Source organism: Conger conger, chromosome 1 (assembly GCF_963514075.1).
Source record: "Conger conger chromosome 1, fConCon1.1, whole genome shotgun sequence".
Classification (NCBI taxonomy): Eukaryota; Metazoa; Chordata; class Actinopteri; order Anguilliformes; family Congridae; genus Conger; species Conger conger.
Window position 1 is genome coordinate 16,802,263 of NC_083760.1, and position 25,752 is coordinate 16,828,014.

Sequence of the window (25,752 nt, forward strand, 5' to 3'; positions counted from 1 at the left end):
ATCACAGACTGAGAGAGAAGGTTATGTAAAACTGCATTCATTTTATCCATGGAGGAATTCTCTTTTGGCACAAAAGTCCATATATGGGCAAAGATTTTGCTCATCACATTTCCTATAGGGCCTAACTGAGGCTCCCCCAATGTAAGAGCAAAACCCTTCTCTTTCCACTAGATGGAGACGTAGGACTAATAAGATGATATATTGAAGTGCACCTGGACTGTGCCTGATGCTCTTTAATGTGACATTACTGAGTTTCAATCTGCATATGTTGCACTCTGACCAATAGCAATTGAAATAAATGAGTAATGGAAAGGGTTTTTTCAACAGATGTGTCAGCATAGATGTCTATTTGGGATGTGCAACTGGCAGCTGATTAGCCTTCTTAAGTGATGCTCTCTTCAAAATGGTGGCAGGATCAGGCTCAGCAGTTATTTTCCTTCCAGTAATAACTTACATGATGACTAGTGAAAGCTGTTTACTCATTTACATGACCCTAATTCCAGAAATGTGTTTTAAATAAGATGACATAATCTCCTCCAGCAAGTGTTCACACTGCAGCTGGCTGTTTGCCCTCCAAATATACATCTTTAATCAGCATAGAAAACTACCTTAAGATGTCAAATAACTGACGCATGCTAGCCACAGCAGATGTGAATTAGTCTATTCACTGTAGCATTAGACTTCACCTATGAGCAATAACAGAATAATTACTTTGCCAAATGTATTAGTGTGAAGTCTCATTAGTTTAATTATCTGTCGAAAAGCATAGAAATTATTTCTACTCTTGAGTAAACAGTGCTTCCGAGGAGTTTAAATAAACGATAGGGTAGCACAAACTATGGTTATGCTGCCTACCCTTGAGTCATCCCTGTTTTGCATTTTTAACCTGTGGTGTACAAGAAGTTCTCTGTGAGGCACTAATTTATGGGGCAACATTTGCTCAGGCGGTAAGATCCGTCGTCTGGCAGTCGGAGGGATGCCGGTTCGATCCCACCCTGGGTGTGTTGTAGTGTCTCTGAGCAAGACAATGCTCCTAACAAGCTGGTTGGTACCTTGCATGGTAGCCAATTGCTGTTGGTGTGCGTGTATGAATGGGTGGCTAAGAAGTATCAATTGTACAGTGCTTTGGATGAAGGCGCTGTATAAATGCCAACCATTTACCTCTTGTTTTTTAGCTTCTCCAGTGTTATGTTTGCAGCTGAGACGACACAGTTTTGTGGAGGCTTAGCTCATATATCCAGCCCCTTTGTCTGAGGTGTGACAGAGGCAGAAGTCATCTGGTCTTAAAGCCTGGCCATATTCACTGCATTCAACACTATGAAAGAAAGAAAATTGATACCTGATTAGAAAAAAATCTAATGTCTATAGCAAGAATTCAGTCTATTGCAAAGTACTGTATATGCTAGCTGAAATACCAAACAAATACAATGTTCATTCAGGCTAACAATGCTGATCTGCTCTTTGTCAGTGGTGTGCCTTGCTCCTGTGTGCTGTGTTTGTTCAATTATTCAGTGATTCATACAGATTTTCGCAGGCTTTGTGAATGCAGTCCAGATGATAAAGCGCCGGTGGATATGGTATGTGGTATGTGCGGGATTGTGAAAGAAGCCCGAGGATGGAGCCCCTGGCTTTCTCTTTGTAGTTCTGTCTCCGCGGGTCACAGAGACCGCAGTGTCCAACCTTGTCACGCTGTACTGCTTATGCAGCACCGCAAGGACTGCCAGGCTCAGGGAAAAAGAGAAATAAAATAAATAAATGCATGGAGCGAAAGTGACACAACTCTCGGCTGTCAGATGCGATCGGACTCGCAGCGATGAAGAGGACCTGCTCTGCGATGTCTGGTGGATCCACGCCCCCGTCAGCACCGTCTTGTCAAACGCATCATTGGAAGCGGCGGTGTGATAGACCGCAGACAGGCACCAAACGGCCGGCTTGCCATCTCATGCCCTACCTAAGAACACCCATTCATTTTAATTAGATGTGTCAGGGTGGCATTTGACATAAGCCATCAATAAACTGCAGCTGACAGACATTAAGACCTTAAAATCTCCATCTCTTAAAGGAAACGCCAATGCTGACCTTGTGATAGGCAAACTGCCGTTTTCTCCATATTTCCACAATCAGAGCTGCTGTTTTTAGGAATTTGCTTGTTGACAAAAAACTGCTGCATCAACAACGTGGAAGAGAAGGACAGGGCATTTTTTTTTACATTTTTTAATTAATTAATTAATTAGCACAATAAGACATCAGTAGAAGTACAAGGCAAAGAATAAAACAAATTGTGCAGGTGAGATAAAAACCCCATGGGGGATTATGAAGGCATCTCACCCAAACAAATTATGCAAGCAATAATAAAACAAAAATTAAACAAATAATTATGAAGTAAATCAGATAAAATAATACATGATAAGACATGATAAAAAAAAAAACGACTATCAACATGCAGCCTGAATTCCGCAACTGCTGATTACAAGTGTGGAATGTTTTTTCAATCTGTCGATTCACCTCCCATTTTAGCCTCATGCTATGTGTTGGTCTGAAAATACTGGGAAATACGGGTGTGTACATGGTTAGTTATAGAACATATCGAAGCATATTTCCCACACTTGGTGCCAGAAAGAGTATGATTTACTAATCCGAAAGAAAACATACCTCCCTCTTCAGAACAGCACTATAAACATACAGCACTATAAACATACCTCCCTCCACAGAACAGGTATCAGAGTATGCCAGCTACTTTAGGTCAGGGTGAATCAAGACATTACAACTAACAGATACTGTTACTAAAAATGAACAATGCTATTTTTGCACCCCTAATCCAATTATTACGGTATATTTAGCTATGAGATTAAACCGTCTGCCCTCTATATATAACCTCTAGCACCATGTCAAGTAACTGTTATACTACTGGCTTACATAATCCACTCAATGAGGCCAATAGCCAGACTGCAGGGCTTGGAGAGTGGATGTCCGTGTTAGTTCCTTGGAGATGCTAGACCTGCGTTTTCCCGTCAGGACCGCGATGCGCTGCCTAACAACGACAGCTCAGGGGCTTGCTCAGCCACTTACAGCGCAGCTCCACCGGCCGAGTCCGGGTGCAGCAGTCTGAAACGTAGCACGCCAGTGCTAAGCAGACAACGTGACACGAGATGCGTCCCTGCAGTTCATGTGAGACACGCGGGCACCGCGGTGTAATGTGAACATGCCCACAACGGTGAAAAGCAGCTATCGTCTGCAAACGGGAAAAGAGCAGTGCGTAAGGGTGGCATATCGGCTGGGCGCGGGCGTCACCAGGCGGAGGAGCGGAGATGCTAATGGGTCGAGTGCGGGAGAGACGGGGTCTGACGGGAGGCGAGCTGCGCCGAGGCGGAACCCGGGCCCGAGTCAGCCGTTATTAGGGGCCCGCGCCGCTGGGGGCCCCTCACTCTGATCACTTGTGACTCCTGTCACCCTCAGTGCCTTCAAAATGCGCAACACGAACCCGGGGCCTGTCCAACCACGAGTGATCTGCGTTAGACCGTTTTCCTCCCATTGACGGAAAGCGGGGGTGAACCCGCTCGCTGTTTTCCACTTTAATTTCATTACTGCTGACCGTCGCTGGAGAAACGCTGGGAGCTGCCCGCCCCTGCCACCTCGACAGTATCTCATACTTTTCCCCACAGCCAAGCTAATAATATCAGCTGTGAGCTCATTACACTCTATATGTTAGCACCCTTCAGTGCCAACAAGCTACTCCAAACATGTGTTCTGTTTGAGTGGCTCTGTGGTGTATGCAGTACCGTTTTTGTGTTGGTATAGGTCACGTGTAACCCCAGTGGCCTCTGGGCATCCATGTTTGGAAACCACCTTGATCTTGCTGCTTATGAACTGGAATACTACACCAAAATAAACTTTGTACTGCATATTATAAATATTTGGACTGAAATTATATCTTAGTGTCTAAACATTAACAGTCTTAACAATGGTGAAAATCACAGCCCTAGCCTCATGGTCTCCCCGTAATGCTGTGATCCACCCAGGGCATAGAGTAGTTCTTGCTTGACTGATGTCTGCATCAGTGTCACCATGATTGACCTGGCTGAGGTGACTTACTGGCTGAGCTGATTTTTGAAGTGAATACTCTCTCTATTTCCAGCATACTTATTTCATTATTGAAGGAAATGGTGCCAGAGATACAGGATGTCCCTGGAGTAATTTGCTATTTGTCTTACTGCCATTGAACACTCTGGATCATTGACTTGATGGTGAACTAGAATCCTTTTCACAGCTATGCAAGAATCTACTGTTACTACTAGTGTGCTAGTGTTTGTATTATTCTGTGCTAATATGTCCATATATGTATATATTTGATATACGTTGTTATACATATGAAATAAGTGAGGGAGGAAATGTGGCCCTTTTTCTAGAAAGCTTTCTTTAAGTCTTTAATTTAATATTGTTTGCATGACATGCGAATAGTGGGTGAAGCTGACATGAGAGCTAATCCTCCATGGATCTGTGGCTGTTTACCCTCTTCAATGAACACTTCGCCGATCGTCACTCAATGGCATTGGGGCTTCTTCAGCCTGGATTCATTCTTACTGTGATGAACCTTGACCTTAACAGGCAACAGATTAAGGAGTAATCTATAGCATTCAGTCAAATGTATGTTAAGGACCCATCAAATGTAAGCAATGTCAGCGATTGAATCAAACATGTTAAAGGGCAGGTTACAATTAAAATTCCTGCATTGACACCATTAATAAATTGCAACACAAAGAAATAGAAAAAATGATTGGAGTGAATTGAAGAGTATATTCATACTTGATTTAGCAACATTTTAGAAATGTCCCACTTTTTCTCTAATATTTGGGGCATATGGTATGTGGCATATCATTTTTATATTTATTTATTCTATAGTCTATAGTATATTATAAACAGTGGAATTAATCAATGATATAAATTAAATGACATTGGCCTACAATATTACACCCAGTTAATGAATACACATCAGATAACCTTATGAAAATTGTACTGTACAGTACCTTATCTGACTTGTGTTCTGCAGTTTTTCCAATGACTTTTGGAACACACTTATTGTATATCGCTTTGGAAAAAAGTATCAGCTAAATGTATTGTAATTGATAGGCCAGGTTTCTGGTGCTTTGCATTTGGTGTTTTCTGAGCTTAAGATGACCGTTGAACCTACTGCTACTGTACCATGCTGTGTGCAGGTTGCTTTAAAAATCAGACTTAAACCATTTTCTATGACTGGACTGGACTGGACAACAAGTGTTGGTTTCATTTTGTTTTTTTTTTGTTTTTTTTAATAGGACAGTATATAGTATAGAGAGACAGGAAGAATGGGAGCGAGAGAGAGGGGAACACATGCGATAAATGTCGGACGGTCGGATTCAAACCGCCGACGTCGCGGCTTGCAATGAGCATGCGGTCAGTGCTCTACAGGCTGCGCCACCGAGACACCCCCACCATTTTGTTTTTAAATCCCAAAAATATGGATCTGGTCTGGGTAACTGAAATCATAGACATTCTCATATATAGATGATAATATTCTGGTTAATGTATTCTGAGTTTCCTTAGAAATACCTACATTTAGCATCTATATCTAATATTGTAGCCCAACCGTGAGACCTCCCATCATCGCCATAATGCTGCGTGTGCTTGTCAGCTTTCTTTGAGACACTGTCTAAATGGTGAAGGTAAAGAGGGTGAAGACAACAAATACATCTGAACAATACTGCCATCTTTGGTGCAGGGCCCAGTGAAACACACATAAATAGGTTCCTCAAAATGAATGCTGAAGTGCATTGTATTTTTAAGCTGAATAAACCTACCATATGTACAAGACGTGAAGAAGCAGTGGGTGGTCTGTGGCCAAGGGCAGACTCATATTAAAACCAGCAGATGAACCTTGCGTTTAAAAATGGCGAAATATGAGTTCAGAGCATCAAAGTGGCAAGCAGTGTAAGCATTTGATTGCAACCTGTTACTATTTCAGGTTGCACTGTACATTAAGACCAAATGTATTAGCTTGTTGCATAATCAACATGTGTGGAGCCCTGTATGTAAACTTAAGCTTTCTCCCAATAACCTGAAGCCATGTATTCTTTTTTTTTGCCATGATTTTAGATGTTTTTTATAAGCTTCAGAATGCTGCATGTACTGGACTCAAATTCTTACCTTCAGAGATACTTATTAATTTAAGCTTCAATGTGTGTGTGTTTGTGTTATGTACGTATGTATGTATGTATGTATGTATGCATGTATGTATGTGCATTTATATGTGTTGTAATTATACAATCACAATATAAATACTTTTAGCTCTTGAAATTTCATGATAGTGACATTTACTATTTATTTATTTATTTATTTGAAAGTGTTATTATTACTATTATTGTTGCAAATGCATAATGCATTTGGTCTTTGAAAAGCATAGCTTTCACCTCTTGAGTTACTACACTGTATTAATTTAACTCTATTGTGTGTATATCCACATTTATATCTGCTCATAATTCAATGATAATACAAAAATATGTAAAAATACAATGTGTAAAAATAATTATGTCTATTGTGGCCTTCATCAGAGCAGAACAAAAAAGTTAAGCAGCTAGTTAGGGCATTTAATTGTTAGAATTAAATTAAATCAATCTAAGTTGCTTATTCAAATAGAGTATTCACAACCATTAAAAGGTCACATACAAAAATTGAGAATTAATTGATTGAAAATTGAAAAATATTTCAAGGTTACTTCATTTTTGAAGAGAATAAAAGAAAAAGCACTATAACACTGTATATTTCTATCCAAACACTGGACCGTGTCTTTTTGTTTGAATATCATTTTTGCTATATAACACCAAGCTTTCCTCAGCTGGGTCTTCTTCCTCATGCCTATCATCTGTGCAAATCATTGCCATTTTCTGTAAACAACAATGCAGAATGAGATAAAAGACTTGAGCAAATGAATTCCTACATGTGTTGTCCCAGCAAAAAGGGATCTCCTCTCCAGTTCCAGCATTACCGGGTCCTTATGACCCCAATTTCAGGAATCATCAGCTTGATGCGTTTGACACTTTAGACAATGAAATTACAATCATCACTGAGCATCCTGCAGAACTTTTCACTACCTGCTCTGGGGGAGTGAACCATACCCTAATACCAACCCGGAGGGAGTGACTGAGATAAAAACAAGCATATAAAAATATGTTCAAATTACATGCAGATGAAGACAGTAAAAAGCAAAGCCAACTTATAGAACAAAACATTTCACATTTAACAATTATAAAATGGAAACTTTCAAAAGCACCTGAGCACATTGGCCATAAATACAAATGGATATTTAATGACTTTATTTTTCATTAATTATTTAATGTCCAAACAATGAGAATTCATTTTGTTAATTTTTTCAGTATTGAAGATAATGTTTACAGGTAAACTAATATTTACTTTGTACTGTCATTTCCTGAAAGAAAGCACAATGGCTCACATTTCCCTAATAATTGAGTTATTTCTTCTTTGTTATTTTCCTTTTCTTATTATTTCTTAGTGCACTTTGTATAGAATGCTCTATGAAGGTCATACAATGTACTATCATCGCACCATCTATACTCTACATTGCAATATCCCTGGTTTGATAGATAATGTGCATGTGTAAAATGCGGACACTTCCAATGCCAGTAAGACATGCGAGACCTATCACAAAGTGAAGTGTATTTCTCAAAGCTCACAAGATCTCTAATCCAACAGTATTTTTCACAAAAGTGCCATTACATGTGCATGTTTGGCTAAAGCCTGAAAACTGTAATGACAGTTACAGTTCTTTATCTAACCAAAACAGCATTTAATTAAATGTGTCTTCATGAGCATTGTCAAGTTAGAAAACTAAAGCTGTTATTAAAAAATGTGTTGGTTGCAGTGATTTCACAGTGTGTAGCTAAAGAAAAATGCTTTTCTCGTGTAAATATGCAGACATTCAGTCAACACAGTGACTGAACTGGAACTGAACACATCCATTGGCAGTGAGTGCAGATTAGACAATAGACAGTGGTTTGTGTGAGACCCTCTGTCTGTAAATGTCTGTGCGAATGTCTGGGGATATCTGTGTCAGGAAGCTGCCTTCTCTACCCTTGTTGTTAATGCCATCGTGAAACAGACATTTGCTCCTCTCTGTCAGCGGGGTTTAAATAAGAGCTGGCAGATTATGAGGGAAGGCCAATGGGTCTCTAGATAAGAAGTATTCTCTGTTACCATAAATCCACAGATTAAACGTAGTAAAAGCTTTGACCAAGTGCTAATGGGACTAAAGAGAAGCATTTGGAGGCCTTAGCTTATCCCTCCATCTTCATGCTCCTAAAGTGGCTTTGAAAAATGTTTATTTTTGTGTCATCTACTCATATATATCTTGCCCTTAGCCACCAGAACTAGGCCATCGAAATGTGACCATTGGCATGATACCTTAATTAGAAATGTAATCCTTGGTGCAAAAGGCCTCAGGAATGCTATACTGACACCTACACTCAGATATGAATTGAACTGCATTGTCACTTGCTGTATTGTACCTTCACTTTTGAGCAACGGTGTTAAAATGTTTTTCCTGTTCTAACAAAACAGTTCGAATTCACTTAATTGGCATCTCAGTTTTTACTATTGACTTTAGGAATGCACGGCGGACTCAAAATGAGTGTTGGAATGTGGCCTGAAAAATGAGTGACACATGATATGTGTGAATACCGTGGCTGTGTGAAACGCCTGTAATGTGCCATGGGGAACTGACTCCTCCGTTATGAGGGAATGTTGGGTGCTGGAGCCAGACTGGCAAACGTTGTGCTTGGGCGCAGACAGTAGGCAAGCGTAGCCCTGGATGATGTCGTTGGGGGTGGGGAGCGATGGGCTGAGGTCACGTTTTTGTTGGGAGGGGGGTGGGGGCGGGTAATGGGGCGATGTGGGGGAGGGCTTCTGGGAAGAGGACTGATATGGGAGACGGTAACCAGCTTCTGTAGTGTCTTGTCTGCCCGGCCGCACGGCTGATCTGATCGAATCTGGGTCAGTTACAGCCCGTTCGCTCCTTACTCGCGTTCTGAACCGTTCTGCCTTGGGCAGGCTATGCCCCTGCACTGAGCAAATGGCCGATGCACAACAAATGGATTTTTCTTTTGGCAAACTGGAGGAAGATGAAAGATTTGACCCAGCGCTATGCAAATAGTGATCCAAATAAAATGTGTTTTTCATGGAAGTGAAATTAAACTTTGCCTGCATGTCATTTTGTGAGGGTTGCTTTCTTATGTATGAATATTGTTTGCATGCATTTGAGTTGTGAATGCAAATTGTCATAGAAGCATCGGTTTTCTTCTCCTGATAGGCTGCTTTTGGCCACGAAGATACCCAGCCCTTTGAATGTGACCAAAAGTGGGAACATCTACTGCATCTACAGCAAGGGTAGGCAACCCTGGCCTTGGAATGGCAAATGTTTTTTGATTAATGTATTTCCATTTGAACCATTAGATTAATAAACAGATTAATTACTTAACAAATACAGGTATACCTGGCATTTCCCCCTTCAAACTGAATATTCAGACGCAAACTTAATAATACACACATTTTTCCAGCCAAGCCTGGAGAGAGTAAAAATGAGAAACATCACTGAAAACACAGCAAATGCATGACCTGCGATTCAATTTCTGTACTGACAGTATGCGTGGGTTGCAATCACTCTGTCCAGATGGTGCCTTTAACCAACCTTGTGAGGGATGTTGAGGGTCAATGTAGGGGTTCCCATTTCAAAATGCCCACAAGTGCTTGCCTCCTTGTTCAGGAGGTGGATGGCTCAGTCCCACTTATAATAATTGGCGATTGCTTCACATTGTGTGCAGGGTTCGGTTGGTTTGAGGTCCACGTTTCATCACTCTCTAGCGACCCCACTGGTTGGGCGGGCGCCCACAGACTACATGCCAAAGCCCTGTACTAAGATGTGTTCCTCAAACTCATGAATGCCAGCTTGACTGTGGGCCAGTGGGACAATTAGTCGGCTTGTAGCACCAGGTGAGGAGGAGAACCGCGGGTGTCTTCCCTCTCCTGAACCAGAAGTGGGGGGTCGAGGGAATGCGACTAGAAATAATAACTGGATATTACGAATTAGGACTGGAATTGGATATAGCCTTCTCATAGCCAGGTCTGGTGCCAAATGTGAAATAAAAAAGAAAAAGTATATTCATTAGGCTACATATAAATGATTTACGGTTGCTTAGGCCTATATTACATTACATGTAATTTGGCATACGCTTTTATCCAAGGCAACTTACAGTTGATTTAGACTAAGCAGGAGGCAATCCTTCCCTGGAGGAATGCAGGGTTAAGGGCCTTGCTCAAGGGCCCAACGGCTGTGTGGATCTTATTGTGGCTACACCGGGGATCGAACCACCAACCTTCCGAGTCCCAGTCATGTACCTTACAGGCCGCCCTATATACGGAAACAAGCAGCTGAAAGTGACTCGCAACGGAATTAAAATAAAATATATGAGGGTAGTCACACTTTCCACCAAAAACACCTTGGAAAAAGGCTGGCATTTCTATCAACACAAAGATAAGGCATCTCACCGGGTAATGTCAAAGGCAAAAACGAATTACGCATTTGTGAAGTTTGGAGTTGATTGCAGCTATAGCCTCCGTACCTGGCATGGTCATGGCCATGGGCATTGATATTGATGCCTGATCTTCATAGATTTGCACAGAAATTATGTGACATCCAGCTTCACTCGTGATTGCTCCTATGATTAATATAACTCCCTATTGTACAGTAGTTAATGGTGCTTTTCTTTCATATTTCATTTTGTAGGTTAATTAATTTATCCTGTCATTTCATTATAGGGAGGAACCTCCAGCCATGTAGCGATTTATGGAAATTGCAGTTAGTCTTTGGTCTTGGGTCAGTATAGAAAATATGGCTTTAGCTAAATACATGTTCTTATTATATATAGCATAATAAACATGTGGCCTATATAAATAGGCTTATGTTTGACAAATCAAAATGTGCCCAATGCAATATATTTGTGTCGACTTATCGTGTAATAACACCCTACTTTTAACGGAAATAAGTTTGCCTAAATCAAAAGGTCATTAATTTTTCGAAATATCCATCTTTTTATGGGTGTCCATATTACATCCGTAATATAAACCTCAACGAGAACATTGCTCATCGTGAGACATTTAGCACAAAGATTTGGATCTGTCTATCTGTAGAGCAGTGCTTTTGAAAAAATTTCCGAACGCTTCAAAAATGTCAAATCGACCCACCCATCCTAGATTTTAGCAGTGAAGAATTAATAAATAATGAACATGGTTAACCCGTTTAGGCGGAACATCGAGTAGTACACGCCAATATATCTGTATGCTAGTGACTATGAAAAGTATAATCCCTGCACGTTACCTGTGTGGTGGCAGAACTAAACGTGCAAATAGAAAGAAGAGCAATGAAACATGATACGCAATTTCAGCGATATCAAAATATTTACTTTGTAACCATAACCATCAACACATCACAAATAGAGATATACTGATGACTTGTCCAAGAGGCCTATTTCCCTGTGGAAATGGTCTGTGGAAGAAATCATTATTCAGACCTTGTGGACACATTATATTCAATTTATCAAACCAAAACATGACAACATTTTTAGGGAGAATTACACAGTGGATTGCTGACATCTGCTCTACACCCACAAAGCAGAATGAGGAAGGGTAACTGCTTCGAGATAATGTTTAGACTTTATCACTCAATATTTATTTGGTTTAGCATAACCTTGAAGCAAAGCACGGTTCTCTTTACTCATTGCGATAGACATAGGCTAATGCAGTTTTTCCCCCACCATCGTCACCCAGTCGTCATATGACTTTCAGAATCAAGTCTATAACTGTGTCGTACGAATATATAATTATTGAATATAACAATCACTGGCAAACGCGTTTAATTTTTACTATTTTGGTAAGCCCACGCTATTTATAGGCTAGGTTATAGCACTGCTGTTTTCTTGTGTATGTTCAAAACATGATCTATATGCCTATCTTACAACCCAACCTAAATAACCTGTCAGTCAAATAACAATAACAGTCAAAAACATACTTTGTTCTGAAACATAACCAACATTACTATAGATAATAGCCTACTACTTTATTCCTAAATGGCATTGTTCGAAGAGTGTTGGTTGAATTTACTTACATATTCCTACCGCACCATTCAGACGTTCTTTAAGTCCACTAAATAAATGATGTCCCCTATGGTAATAAATTAACTTCAGTAAAAATCATTTAGGTTATTTCATTGTTTCAAATGAATAAGGCCAAGGCTATGTTTAAATTATTATATTGATAATATATTGTTTAGAAATGTAAGATATTACTTAGTAGGCATAATTGCTCCATGTAAACAATATATGGCATATTTCATACTATTTACATCTACCCTTTGGAAACACACTTGGGCTCGATTTTTAATTGTCCCAGGCCCTCATTCCAGTGACGATTTATTGTCCGTTTTTAATAAGTAATATTATTGGATACTTGCTGATGCTTGTCAGTGTTCTTAGTATGTGTTTGGTTAGACTTTGAATAAGCTTGCACAATGAACAGCACAACTTCTCATTTTAACAAGCACCATCAACCCCTCAGAACTGTTCGATCACATGAACCCATATCTTTGCTTAATTTGGAAGACACTTGCAAATCCTTTAGCAACCGGTCGGTGTTAACCCTATAATACTGGGGATTTATGAATGGCAATTCCACGTGGTAGGCCTACATTTATCTTCTTACTGTATCCACCTCTTTGCGGAGTATCCCGCATGCTTCATTCGCTGCATCAAGTAGCCATAGGTATATGTGGCGATTTGACACGAAAGTTCATGATTTATTATGTTTTCAGTGATAAACGAAACAATAATTTCATTTGCAAATGTAGCATAGTGTTTTAGCTCATACTTAATTATGTTACAGTATTATTTTGGTGTGCTTCGCTGGGATAGTGGATTTGCGCCTTCTTCATAGTCCAGCAAACCTAGCATTGTTCATTTATTTTTATTTTTCCGGATGCACTCATCTCTTCACAGAAAAACAAGGGCTCGTAACCTTAACATACGGGCTTTTATTGCAGGAATAAATATGTTGCTATTAGGATATCAATAAATTAGAAAACAGTGCTTTGTTAGGATGAATACGTATTAATGCAGTTTCACGTAGCGAAGCACAATGCATGAAAACGAGCAGCTTTTTGTACAGAAGGTAGTTCCATATCCGGACCATGAACCTCTTATAAATCATGTAAAATACCCTGAAAGGTTTTCAATGAAACTGCTTGGATTTGTGAAAGTAATATCAGCTTTTTCCGTCAGAATGAACTTTTTCACTGTACCCAGGCATGAAATAATCTGACCTGACACTTCAAACCATCTGCGCTATCTATCCGCCTTCTTATTTACGGAATCAGCCTCTGCACAAAGCGAAGTGTATCTGATACTAAACCAGAATAGCCAGCCACATAGCACTCTCACCGAGTCCATAAATATATTAATTTGTCTACAGTTAATAATAGATTATTCCCAGGGAGTGGCGTGGATAAATAACGTTACATGGAAATACAGAGCAGCGTTAAGCGCTTTTACAAGCACAAAGACCTGTAATGAGAGGAATGACAAAGAATGGCAGTCTCAGTTGTAGAAACACAAACACGCACACACGCGCCAAATGAGGTTCACACATGTATATAGTTGTGTGTCCGTAGTTATAATGTTATTAGTAGCCTATGTTATTAAGCGAGAGCCTATGCCTATAATATGGCGTGGAATAAATATCACATAAGATGGCCATCCCTAAAATTGTCATTATTAAGCAAAACTTGAATTCAGGTGAAGATAGGCTATTGCTGCGTTTTATGTCAATGTTTCATGCACGTTCATGTTTTATGCCATTTTTCTCTGACCAAACTGACGTTTTACCTGAGCCGATTCACTAAAAATTGGCAAGGCTTTTGATAGCTCTATGAAACGTAAACATGATATAGGCCTATCAAATCTCAGGGGGCTTTGATTATTGTGAGAAAATCAAACCAACCGGGTAAAAGTCGGTACTTCGTTTTCTTTCTTTCTTTTTTTAAACACCAACATTTGTTTAGTGAAGGCGGAGGCCCAAAACATTTTCACAAAACGAATTTCCCCTTTCGAAACAACGCGATGCAAAGGAGTTGATGCACAAACATCGAAGGCAATTATATTTCTGAAGACAAAAAGCAAAGGTCAGAATGTTTTCATTTTTAAAGGCGCTGTCGAGCTCTGGGAGGTGCTGAAATCTCTTTACGCTCCTTTCCGCGTGATTGGCAAACTTGACAGTGATTGACAGGCATCCATGGCAACCACTCAACCAATCTGCCAAGTCCAATAGAAAATCAGCAGAGGGCTGAATGTCTTTTTTTCTTCAAAAAATCTCATCTCGGGTCGGGTTCTATATACTCTCCTACATACAATCTACGAAGTTCACCCGCATCGAGGCTGCGTTAGCCAGCCAGAGGGCATCGTTCCTCAGTGTTTTAACGGTTGATCTGTTAACTTTGGGATTGCCTTTTTGTCTGCATCCGAAAGAGAGAGAGAGAGGATAGGCGAGAAAGTGCGATTGGGCGCGAGTGCGACAGCAGCGGGGAAAAAAGAGAAGCATCCATGTTTCAGCTGCCTATCTTGAATTTTAGCCCCCAGCAGGTAGCGGGGGTTTGTGAGACTTTAGAGGAGAGTGGAGATATTGAACGTCTCGGTCGCTTCCTCTGGTCGCTGCCCGTCGCCCCAGCAGCCTGCGAGGTCCTCAACAAGAATGAGTCGGTCTTGAGAGCGAGGGCCATAGTGGCCTTCCACACCGGGAATTTTCGAGAGCTTTACCATATCCTGGAAAACCACAAGTTCACCAAAGACTCTCACTCTAAACTACAGGCCCTTTGGCTGGAAGCACACTACCAGGAGGCAGAGAAGCTGAGGGGACGCCCGCTAGGACCGGTGGACAAATATCGGGTAAGGAAGAAGTTCCCTCTGCCCAGGACAATTTGGGACGGGGAACAAAAGACGCACTGCTTCAAAGAGAGAACCCGGCATTTGCTCAGAGAATGGTATCTACAGGACCCTTATCCGAACCCTAGCAAAAAGAGGGAGCTTGCACAGGCTACGGGACTTACTCCCACACAAGTGGGGAACTGGTTCAAAAATCGCAGACAAAGGGACAGAGCCGCGGCAGCAAAAAACAGGTAGGATATGCACGTTTGTGTCGAATCGAATGGATCGCATATTATTAGTTTCCTAGTGTTGCTGTTGTCTTGTTTTGCGTTTTAATATTAGTCACAAAGGGAGTAGGCTATAGCTACCGGGATACATGTTGAACTCCCCGTGCAAATGCATTCAGTCGTTTATATTGAAAACGTTGTCAAAAAAGAACAGCTCAGGTTATAAATATAGCCAATGTCTGACCTAAATAAAAAAAATAAAAGAGAAATATGATATATCTACAGCCTGAATCATTGATATCATATTTCAGTATAGTATATATATCATAGTTAAGATGTTCTAATAATAGGCAATTATATAGCCTGTATCATAAAAATTGTTGTTATTTTTATAGTCATATATATTTATATATCGCAACATGTAGCATAATATACTACTACTACTACTACTACTACTACTACTACTACTACTACTACTACTACTACTTCTACTACTACTACTACTACTACTACTACTACTACTAATAATAATAATAATAATAATAATATAAATAGGCCTAATAGTAATAGTTATAATACATGTTTTGCATATAGGCCTAGTTATTTTGTTCAAAAACATTGATGAAATCGCGCCATTACCTTTTTAAGAAGAAAAAAATAATTTCATAACATGCAACCCGGTTGATTTGCTCCACTACATTTCATTTTGAAAAAAAGTCGAATTTGTTCTTAATTATAAAATAAACTGAAAGTGACGGGTTCGACTACTAATGTTCGACCGACCAGACCACGCAAAATAACAATTGAATATCAATAGGATAAGCAATGGACGTTTAAACACGAAAACTCGAACAAAAATCCAAAATTCCATTACAGTATGCTGTAGCTACATTTTGTTCTGAGGCCCAAACATTCATGCGACCTTTCAATTTTTGTGGCAGTTTACACAAAGGACATATATGCTCAAATAGCCTACACTTTCTATGATCTCTTATGCATTCAGTACATTGTTTAAACGATACCATTTTTTGAAATACAGCTTTCAGATTGCGATCATTCTACGAAGGGTACCTTGTCCATTGCCAGTTTGTGCAGCCTGACGTATAGGCTAATATTTGGAAACCGTGCGACATTACTATGCTGTAATTTACAATCCGTAACTTCTTGCGATTCATTCAAATTGTTAAAATTCGTGTTGCATGAGTAGGTATAACAACCATAGACTTTATTGCTTGTCTGCTATATCCTGTTATTTTCACCATTTATATATTTTTTTCGTCAGGCTAAATGTCCAATCCATCTGCAGTCGTTATCTTGATATATCACATCGTGCTAATATATATAGGCTTAATCTAGCCCTAGTTTTTATTGTCATTTCCCCATTATGTCTTTTGTGAAGGCTTCAACAGCAGGTCCTGACCCAAGGTTCGGTTCGGTCTCTGGTCGAAGAGGACGTTGCAGTGGACCGACTCGGTGCTGCGTCCAGCCCTGAAGCTAGTTTGTCCAGCAAAGCCGCCGCCTCGGCAATATCTATCACTTCCAGCGACAGTGAATGTGACATCTAACGCTGGCAACCCGGGGGAGAAAAGAATACGAGCAAAACGTTGGAGATCAAAACAGACAATCTAAGAAAAACAATAACAGTGCCTGCATTTTAAATATACAGAGGGTGTTCTTATTTGAAGGCTGCCAAACCGCGAGGGATCCACAGGAACGCCCTGTCTTAAAATTTTATTTTATTTCATTTTTTCGTAACGGATGACTGAACTAAATAACAAAAAAATAAACAAACAAAAAATAACATGACGTGAAAATAAACTGAAGAAGATATTTGGGGTAAAGGTAAATAGGTCTTCACGATCCCTTTTTGGGAGGAGGAAAAATTGCAGAAAAAAATGTTGAGCGCCTGCCCTGGTTTTCTGTGGGTATTTCATGTTGAAAAAGACGCTGTGATATTTTTACTTTACTTTTTAAAGTTTTATAAATAATGTTTATTTACTTATTTAAATAATTGGCTCTGTTAGGTTTGGTCTTTATTTGCTTGATGTTTTTAATATTTGCTTCGTGCACAGGTGAACCGTAGCAATGTGCTAAATAGTTTAAATATGTTTCAGTAAAAGAAAAAAAGATAACTAAATAAATATTTGTTGATCAAAGCAATTCAATACCAGGCTTGTTATTTTAAAAGGTTCAATTGTCGTTGTTATTATTATTTTTATTATTATTATTATTATTATTATTATTATTATTATTATTATTATTATTATTATTATTTATTTATTATTTTGATTACACTTTTTTTCAAACACAAGTGTAACATGCTCCAAAAAGAGGTTGGATTAATGGTTTCACAAATATGAATTATTTTGCATCTTGGATAATTTAATTGATTTGGCTACTCATTCGGATTTTCGCTGTCCGTCGTTAAATTGTTGCAGATATAATAATATGCTCCATAATGTGACGTTAATATAAGTGGCAACGTTGCGGTTGTCTTGGAGAAAATACGCGGGGTTATGAATAGAAAATATAATCACAATGCAGACTGGTTATGAAAAATGCAGTCATATTCCTGCGCAGGAGGCTACGCTCATTTGTATTTCCGAAAGCATAAAGGTGCAGCCTCTCAATATGCTATCTGATATCTTTTTTGTGAGTTTACATATTCCCAGAAATTAAAAATATGCACGTTGTTCTCTCATATTCAAAAGGCGTAAATGCCAAGATATTTTGCCTGTGTAGGCAAATGACAGCCCTGTGAGCCTACTATCTATTCAGACGTGCTTTCGTTGCACTTGGCCTCCATGTTGTCTCATAATGTAACATGACAGCAAAAGGTCAAAGAAAGGCCGAATCACAAAACGAGATCGTTTCCGGGAGTAAAAACATATGACTGAGCACCAGAACTATAACAGATGTGTTGCTCGAGACCGTTCAGACCAGATGGATATTGTGTTTTGAAAACAGAGAGTCTAATTTCATTTGGGTCCGTGCATTAGAATTATTCCTTGTGTTGTAGCCTGCTGCACACCATTCCAGAGACGTTTCAATTCAAATATCCCATGCCGTAATGACGATAATACCGAAAATGGAACATTTTATGGCTCACAATCTGTAATTCCACATACGTCAGTTGATTTATGTTGAACAGTTGCAAAAGCGGTGATAGTGGCTAAAGCTATCATTACATGCTACCTGAAAGGCAGCCTATATTTATGCAATTTTACAATTTAGAAATACATTTTAAAAAATATTTGTTCATTGTAAACGTTGCATATGCAAATAAATGCATTTGTTGCTTTGGCTCAGTACTCCAGCACATTGTGTTTCAGATGAAGAGACTGTCAGCTTTAATTTTCGGGTGTGCATTCATATCAGGCGATCCATGTGGGAATTACAGTCTTTTTATCATTAGTCCTCCCATTGTAGGGGAGCATAATTCATTGGACCAATTAACGTAATCTGAAATAAAATAGTCATATTTAGTACTTGGTTACAAATGTTTTGCAGCGACTGCCTGAAGTCTATCACCCATAGACATTAGCAGACGCTGGTTATCTTCCCAAGTGATACAGGCCTGTAATCCAGTCATCTTCAGTTCCTGTTTGTTTCAAGGGCGTTTTGCCTTCAGTCTTGTCTTCAGATTTAGGACATCTGATTGACTTGGCCAGTCAAGAACATTTCAGTTTTTTTCAGTTTGGACCTGAAAATCTCCTTGGTTGCTTCAGCAGTATTGTTTGGGGTCAGTGTCCCACTGCAAGGAGAAGTAGCATCCAATGGGTTTTGAGAACATGTTTGGAACAGATGAACTAAGTAATTTCAAAGGGCCCGGTAGGCCAAGGAAGACCTTTGCAGTTGATGACCAAAGAATGCTCACCTTAATCAGAGATTCAGCAGAAACACTATTCAGCAGGCAGGCATGACATTGCCAGTGACTGTGGTCTGCAGAAGACTTCACAAACCAAAACACAGAGGCTACACTGCTAGATGCAACCCCCTAATAAGCTGCAAGAACAGGATGGCCAGGTTACAGTTGGCTAGGAATAGCAGAGGGTAAAGTTCTGGAAACAGGTCCTTGTAGACAGATGAGACCGATATTGACTTGCATTAGAGTTATGGCCAGAGCAGTGTGGAGGACAAGGTCCAAAGCATGCCATGGGTGCTGGCTCACTTGCAGAAGTATCTGAAGTGTACAGATGCATCTGATATGCTGTAGTTCAAACAAATGCCTCATCATACCCAATGAAAGGTTTGCCGTCCCACAGCAAGACAGTGATCCCAAACATACAACTTGGCTCTTTTTTCTCAATAATGTTCTAAACAGTTTATTTTGCTAAGCCTACGGGTTCTATGTGTCTGACTGTTTCTTTCATATCGAGCCTCACAATGGCTTACTTGACTTTCATTGTCGCAACTCTGGTCCTCAAGGCCAATAAGAGACTCCAAAGGAAATTACAAATCCAGAATCCAGGCTATGCAATCCGGATGCCCTCTATACATGCACTAAGGAAGCAATTGAATACAATTGATTAATCAGAAACACCTGCAAAGCCATCTAAAATTGTACAGTGTTTTGTACAGAGCCAAATCAAGAAAAAGTATGTTGTTGACACAAATATTATAGAGCATACTGAATATCGAGGATTCAACTTTATACCCTTGCTTTTAGTATAATTGTTCATTGCAGTTAGATTAATGCATGGAAAATGGTGATTGTGATGACTTGCCAACACCGAATAATTTGAGATTGAACAATAAAGTGTGAGACTGAGAAAGTGTTTGTTACCCATGCATTGGGCCTACTGTATATCATTAGTCCGCACGAACCTGGCAAATTAATAGATTCAAATAACAGCATTGCTCTTTTTAAGGGGGGGTTATATTCATTGCAAAATCCCACATCATTCTAAGATAAATATTTAACTCGCTAACCATGGGAAACAAACACTTGCTATCTCCGTTATTACAGCTGCACTTGGTAATTGTATTTATTAATATTTTTACTCAGTTTACTTGGCACGATGACTTCCGACCTATTCTGGGTTGTCACGTGTATGTAGCCTAAAGGTTATAAGCCTAAAACTAACTGACAGAGTTAATACAACATAAAACGAACCAGTGCTGTGCTTCCAACCGTTGTATGAGTATTGGTGCACACCTGGGTGCTATTTGTATTTAATTACTGTAGCGAATGAAAGGGACAAGCTGTATTTTCAAAAACCTCTTTCAGCTGGAACAAAACGGGGGCCAAAACAGTGTTTCGGTGTAAAAAGGAGGAGGAAGCGAGTTAGGGGAAGGCTAAGGGCTTTGGATTTCATTCAACTGGAGGGGACAAGATGGCAGAATATTTCCGTTTCCATTGAAAACGAGGGCAACCCGGGAGGGATACATGAAAAAGTCTTTTTAGCAGTCAATAAGGTTGTCAAACTGGTCAGCGGTAATCAGTGCTAATGATGGGGTCTCGAGTCCCTGCCCGAACAATGGGGGCTCCCGATGTTTTGTGAAGGGACGCAGCTAATAAGTTTTTTTCCCCTCAGTGAAAGAGTTTGCTGCAGAGGGAGCCTGCCAGAGGTACGGAAATCAAACTTTTTTTTCAAGGTTTTCCAGGGAGACTTGGGCGGGGAGGGGGTTTGGTGTAGGGCAGCTGCAGGAGGCACACAGACTGTAGAGTGGATGGGTTGTCATTATTTTCTGCATTTGCTTACAGATTTCCCAGACCGGGACATTGCCGTCTCTTGTCTGCATGCTTGCATTCAAACATTTTTTTGTGTTCTTCGGTTGAAAAAACTAAAATTGCTTTCACATTTGCTTGTCCTAAATTCTCCCAGGACACAAACTGTATTGTAAATAAATACCCACATTATGACTAATTGTTGCCTAATTCGGATCTTCCATATAGCGTAACATTGCCTATTTTTTGTGATGACCTACAATGTTTCAGTTTATTTTCAATACTTTATTCTCTAACATTTGGAATGCGGGCTGAAAAAATAAAGTTATTATTATTATTATTATTATTATTATTATTATTATTATTATTATTATTATTGTTGTTGTTGTTATTATTATCAGCCTATAGCAACCTCTTGACGGCGGTGTGCGTTATTTATTAGCTTTTCTTGAAATAGTGATAATGGTTCAGCTTATCAAACTTGCATTAAACAGCCGTTAATTACTGTAGCGTTGCTCTCGAGGAGGAGCTGTGCCCTCGTGTCAGCACAGCTACCATCCTTATCGGCTCTGTAGATTGACCTATCCAAACATTCCCAAAATACATTTCCTCTTTCGACGAAATTATGTTTACTTGGATGTTACTATTTTACCTTAGATAAATGGCTGTCCTATTAATTTTTATAGCACATCTCGTGAACAACCAACTGACTGTATATTTTGTCTGCCGACATGCAGTGCACTTTTTAGACATAGGCCCAGATATTACGAGCACCGGCATTTATAGCGACGCCCCAAGCGAAGCACATTTTATTTTCAGATTCGAACGCTATAATTGATAGAGAATAATAATAATAATGAATAATTACAGCATGCCATTTTAAGACCTTGATTAGTACTGCCAATGAAAAGTTTTCCAGTCGCCATTATGTAAGAAATCCACCGGGAACCGCCGGATTCCAAGACTGCGTTTTCTCATTCAATAAAAATGGGCGTCCTTCTGGATACAGCTTATTTTTTTGTATGAAAAGGTTAGTCTATTGTGGGAACTGCAGAGCAAGGTTTAGTGCATTATAACAACGTACTAATCACCTCGGCTTACTCGACAGAAAGCGGGGCAAGTTTCGGCCAGTCTGTGTGCTTTGGTACAGATCCACTTTTAAGCTCCCCTTGAGTCTTTTTTATTCATTTTTACTTGAATGAATGCCAGAGTGAGAGAGCTTTCTCGAAATTGATTAAAAATGTTGTGGAAGTGCTTCATATGTTTCCAAATTCCCATATTGCATTTAATTAACTTCTTGTCAAATATAACTGTGTTTAGACGATTCATTTCATTTTCACATGCGCATGCATTAGACTATTCGAAACACAGTTGGCCCCGGCAGTAAAATGCATCAGTAATGTGTTTAGCTGTTGTGTTTGTCAGTGAGCTAGATGTTTCAGTTGGCCTAAGTGGCGTAGGACTATATTGCAACAGAATGTCTTGATCTTTTGCCAAATGTTTATTTTTCTAAAATTTAAATGGAATATGATCTTAGTATAAGAACAGTTCCACACATGTCTACATCGGTTCATTTTTTTTTTCAGCACATGTTGAGCGTTGGCTTGCTCTTGTAATATCTAGTAGTATAGGCTGTAGAACGTTTGACGGGCCGAAGGTAGTAAACGTTTTTTTTTTTGGTGAACTTTAGCCCCCCAGCCTTTTTGTGTTTTTATCTTGCAATGTTTTTTGTGTGTGAGTTTTGGATGAGAAACGGCGACCTCTGGTGACAAAACGTTTAATGGGCCGATTTGTAAATTCAGATAGTAGAGGGAAAGTTAGCCATGTTGAAGAATTATAAAGATTATAAAGAGTTATGAAGATGCTAAATTATTTTGACACAAATTCATATCTTGTACAAAGAAGAACGACCCCACAGTTCCAGATCATTTGTTGCAAGATTAAGGCTGTTTTTTTTCTTCTTCTTTTTTTTTTTCTTTTTTTTTTTTACTATCAAACAGAAGTTGTGCTGCTCCTGGCTGCTCATCCTGGTCTGTGTCAGGTGTCTTGGTTTTGTTCACTAAACCCTCCAACAGGTGTGCTGACCTGAGCAGACAGGTCTGATCTGAGCCAGGTTGGCTAAACCACCGACCCTCCCTCTTTAGCCACAGCCCCAGAGATGCCCTCTCCGCCACCTGTCCAGCTGTGTGATAGATCCTCTGTCCCTCTGATCCCTTTACTCTGAGGATTCTCAGTGCCCTCCTCAGGAGTGACTGGCCTGGGGGGCCCCTTGCCCTCGGTGGGGCGACATTGGCTCAGGTGGTAAAAGCAGTCATCTGGCAGTCGGTGGGTCACTGGTCCGATCCTGCCCTGAGTGTGTCGGAAGTGTCCCTGAGCAAGACACCTAACCCACAAATGCTCCTGATGAGCTGGTTGGCTGGCTGGTTGGTTGCATGGCAGCCAATTGCTGTTGATGTGTGAACGGGTGAATGAGAAGTATCAATTGTACAGCACTTTGGATAAAGGTGCGATATAAATGCAGACATTTACAATTTACATTTAGCCTCCCCTGGTAGACACCTGGTCTTCTGTCTCTTGTCAGTGTATTCGTCCACTAATGTCTGCTGTTTACAGATCTTCTGCCCGTAGGCTTCCTCCATCCTCTCCTCTCATGGAACCATCAGTTCGAGCATGGTGATGTTCTTTGTGCTTCTTTGTGCTTCTGGACCAGGTTAATAGATCTGGCCTGAGTGATCGTCACTACATCATGAGATGAGTCATCTTCCAAGATCTGCTACCAGCTCCCAGTCCACAGCTTTGCGAAGCAGGCCCCGTTCATGGGTGCCATCTGACTGCTCCCTGCTCCTGATTGAATGGATGCTGCCTCCTTTAGCTCCTCTATGGCTGTCAGGACCTTCACACATCTCCTACCTTCCTACGTTCCTGCTGGACGACAGAAGGTGTTTAGATGGGCTGCAATAGCAGAAGACCACGTTTGGTTCAATTCCTATCTGTTAAGAATGGAAACATGAGGCTTCAGTGGGCACATCATTACCAAAACTGGATGACAAGATTAGAAAAACATTGCCTGGTAGATTTCTGCTGCAACATGCAGATGTTATGGTCAGAGCGCACATAATGTGGATGCACATTAGGTCCTTAATGCAAATTGAGTGCCACAGCATACCTATGGCATGCTTCTGAGATTGTTGCATCCTTTTATGGCCATATAAACTTTTTCAAATATACTTCCAGCAGCATAATGCAGCATTTCACAAAGCACATGTCTGAAGCTGGTTCCCTGAACATGACAGTAGCTTCAGTGTACTCCAATGGCCTGCACAGCCCTCTGATCTCAATCCAATAGAGCAATATTTGGGATGTGGTTGAAATGGAGGTTCATAACATGAATTTGATGCTATTGAGTTAGCATTAACCCTAATCATTTTTTTCAGCACCTTGTTAAAGCCATGAAGAATTTAACAAAAGGGGGTCCTTCCCAGTACAAGGTAGGTGTACCTAATATAGTGACCGTTTGTGTATAATGGGGTACAAGTCTATATGTATAAGGGATTTTCACAATATGACAGATGTGTGAGGAATACGGAAATCGATAAGAAATAAATTCATTGGCTCTAATTAAAACCAGCTCGCCATTCAGATTACCCTGTTTTTCTGTAATATTGTCACTATAATATCATACACGTTGTTTACATGTGAAAATTAGAATGCCTGCATACTCTTTATTAAGTTCAATTTCATTGTAATTATCATAAAAAACTGTTACGTTTGAAAGCCACCCTCAAAAGTTACAGGTTGACCTACTGAGGAAATATACATGTCACTTCATCGGGAAACCTATCTTAAAAAGTGTGTAATGTCACGGCGGACGAGCGGTCCTGCGCTGCACAGGTGGACGGGCAGCTCTGCAGCTGAAATATAATCTTGTGCGGTGGCGTTCAGAACCCTGGACAGCGCAGTGAGCGGAGACTGGCCTAATCCCTGGGGTTAGTGGTTAAATCCCCCCATTGTCAGTGACCCTTTATGGAGACCCTCCAGTCTCCCGTCCCGTGGAGCGGAGAAAGAGGACACCTCACTGCCAGACCTGAGGTGGCGAGCAGGTGTAACGCGATTACAGGCCGGGACAGGTTCGGTTACCTGGGCTGAAGAGAAGCGGCAGAGGGGCCCTTCACCTGTTCGTCCCCCGCCAGGACACGCTCACTTTTCCAGGTGATTGCCGTTTCGCAAGGCAGCTCCAGTTTCCGCCCCGACCACAGCCGACCCTTCTGATTTACCGTATATCTATCACGGGATCAGAGACGGATGCTGACTCCTGGTGAACTGGGATTCGGGAAAATCACACTTGGTCACATACACGTAGTGCTCAGCCTCCAAATCTATGGATTGAGCGTGTTGTTAAATTTTTTGTACCAGCAGTTCCAACATAACAGCATTTCTTAATGCTTGATTTGAATTTTCTTGCTCTTTTTTTGAGTTATGATATGTGTGCTCTATTTGACAAGATAAAAAGAAGAAAGACCTTCAAGAAAACTGACCATCAAATAGAAAATATGTTTATAGAAGAAATAGTTTATCATTTGTATGCATTTATTCACACTAATAAAATGTTTTTGCATAATATGAGATATGAAATTGCATGTATTCATGTACTGAAATCTCTGCTGAAGGAGTTATTACATACCTCAAAACACAAAACAGTGAAAGCAAAACTGTACCATTGACTGTTCCAGGATTCACCGAAGTAGAATGCCAAAGCCTTTGTGTATTTTTGTATATTCTTAAACCTGGCCATGTGTTCGGGTCAAGGTATCCAGGTCAAAGACCTTCAATTTCAATTTCAGAA

The 25,752-nt window shown here is 40.2% G+C and overlaps 1 protein-coding gene across 4 annotated transcripts in view; it reads left to right on the forward strand.

Moving 5' to 3' along the window:
- The window catches only part of LOC133121768 (homeobox protein SIX6), a 70,826-nt gene extending 46,431 nt beyond the window's left edge, over positions 1-24,395 (forward strand). Inside the window, exons 6-7 of one of the 4 annotated variants that reach the window (XM_061231230.1) lie at positions 9,356-9,432; positions 24,344-24,395. In XM_061231230.1, the coding sequence (XP_061087214.1) occupies positions 9,356-9,432; positions 24,344-24,362 (96 nt within the window). In that variant the 3' untranslated portion in view covers positions 24,363-24,395. Of the gene's footprint in view, positions 1-9,355; positions 9,433-14,690; positions 15,263-16,637; positions 17,181-24,343 lie in introns of those variants that run through there. The other 3 variants (XM_061231221.1, XM_061231265.1, XM_061231256.1) reach the window with 3 other exon arrangements.
- Positions 24,396-25,752: the final 1,357 nt, after the last annotated feature.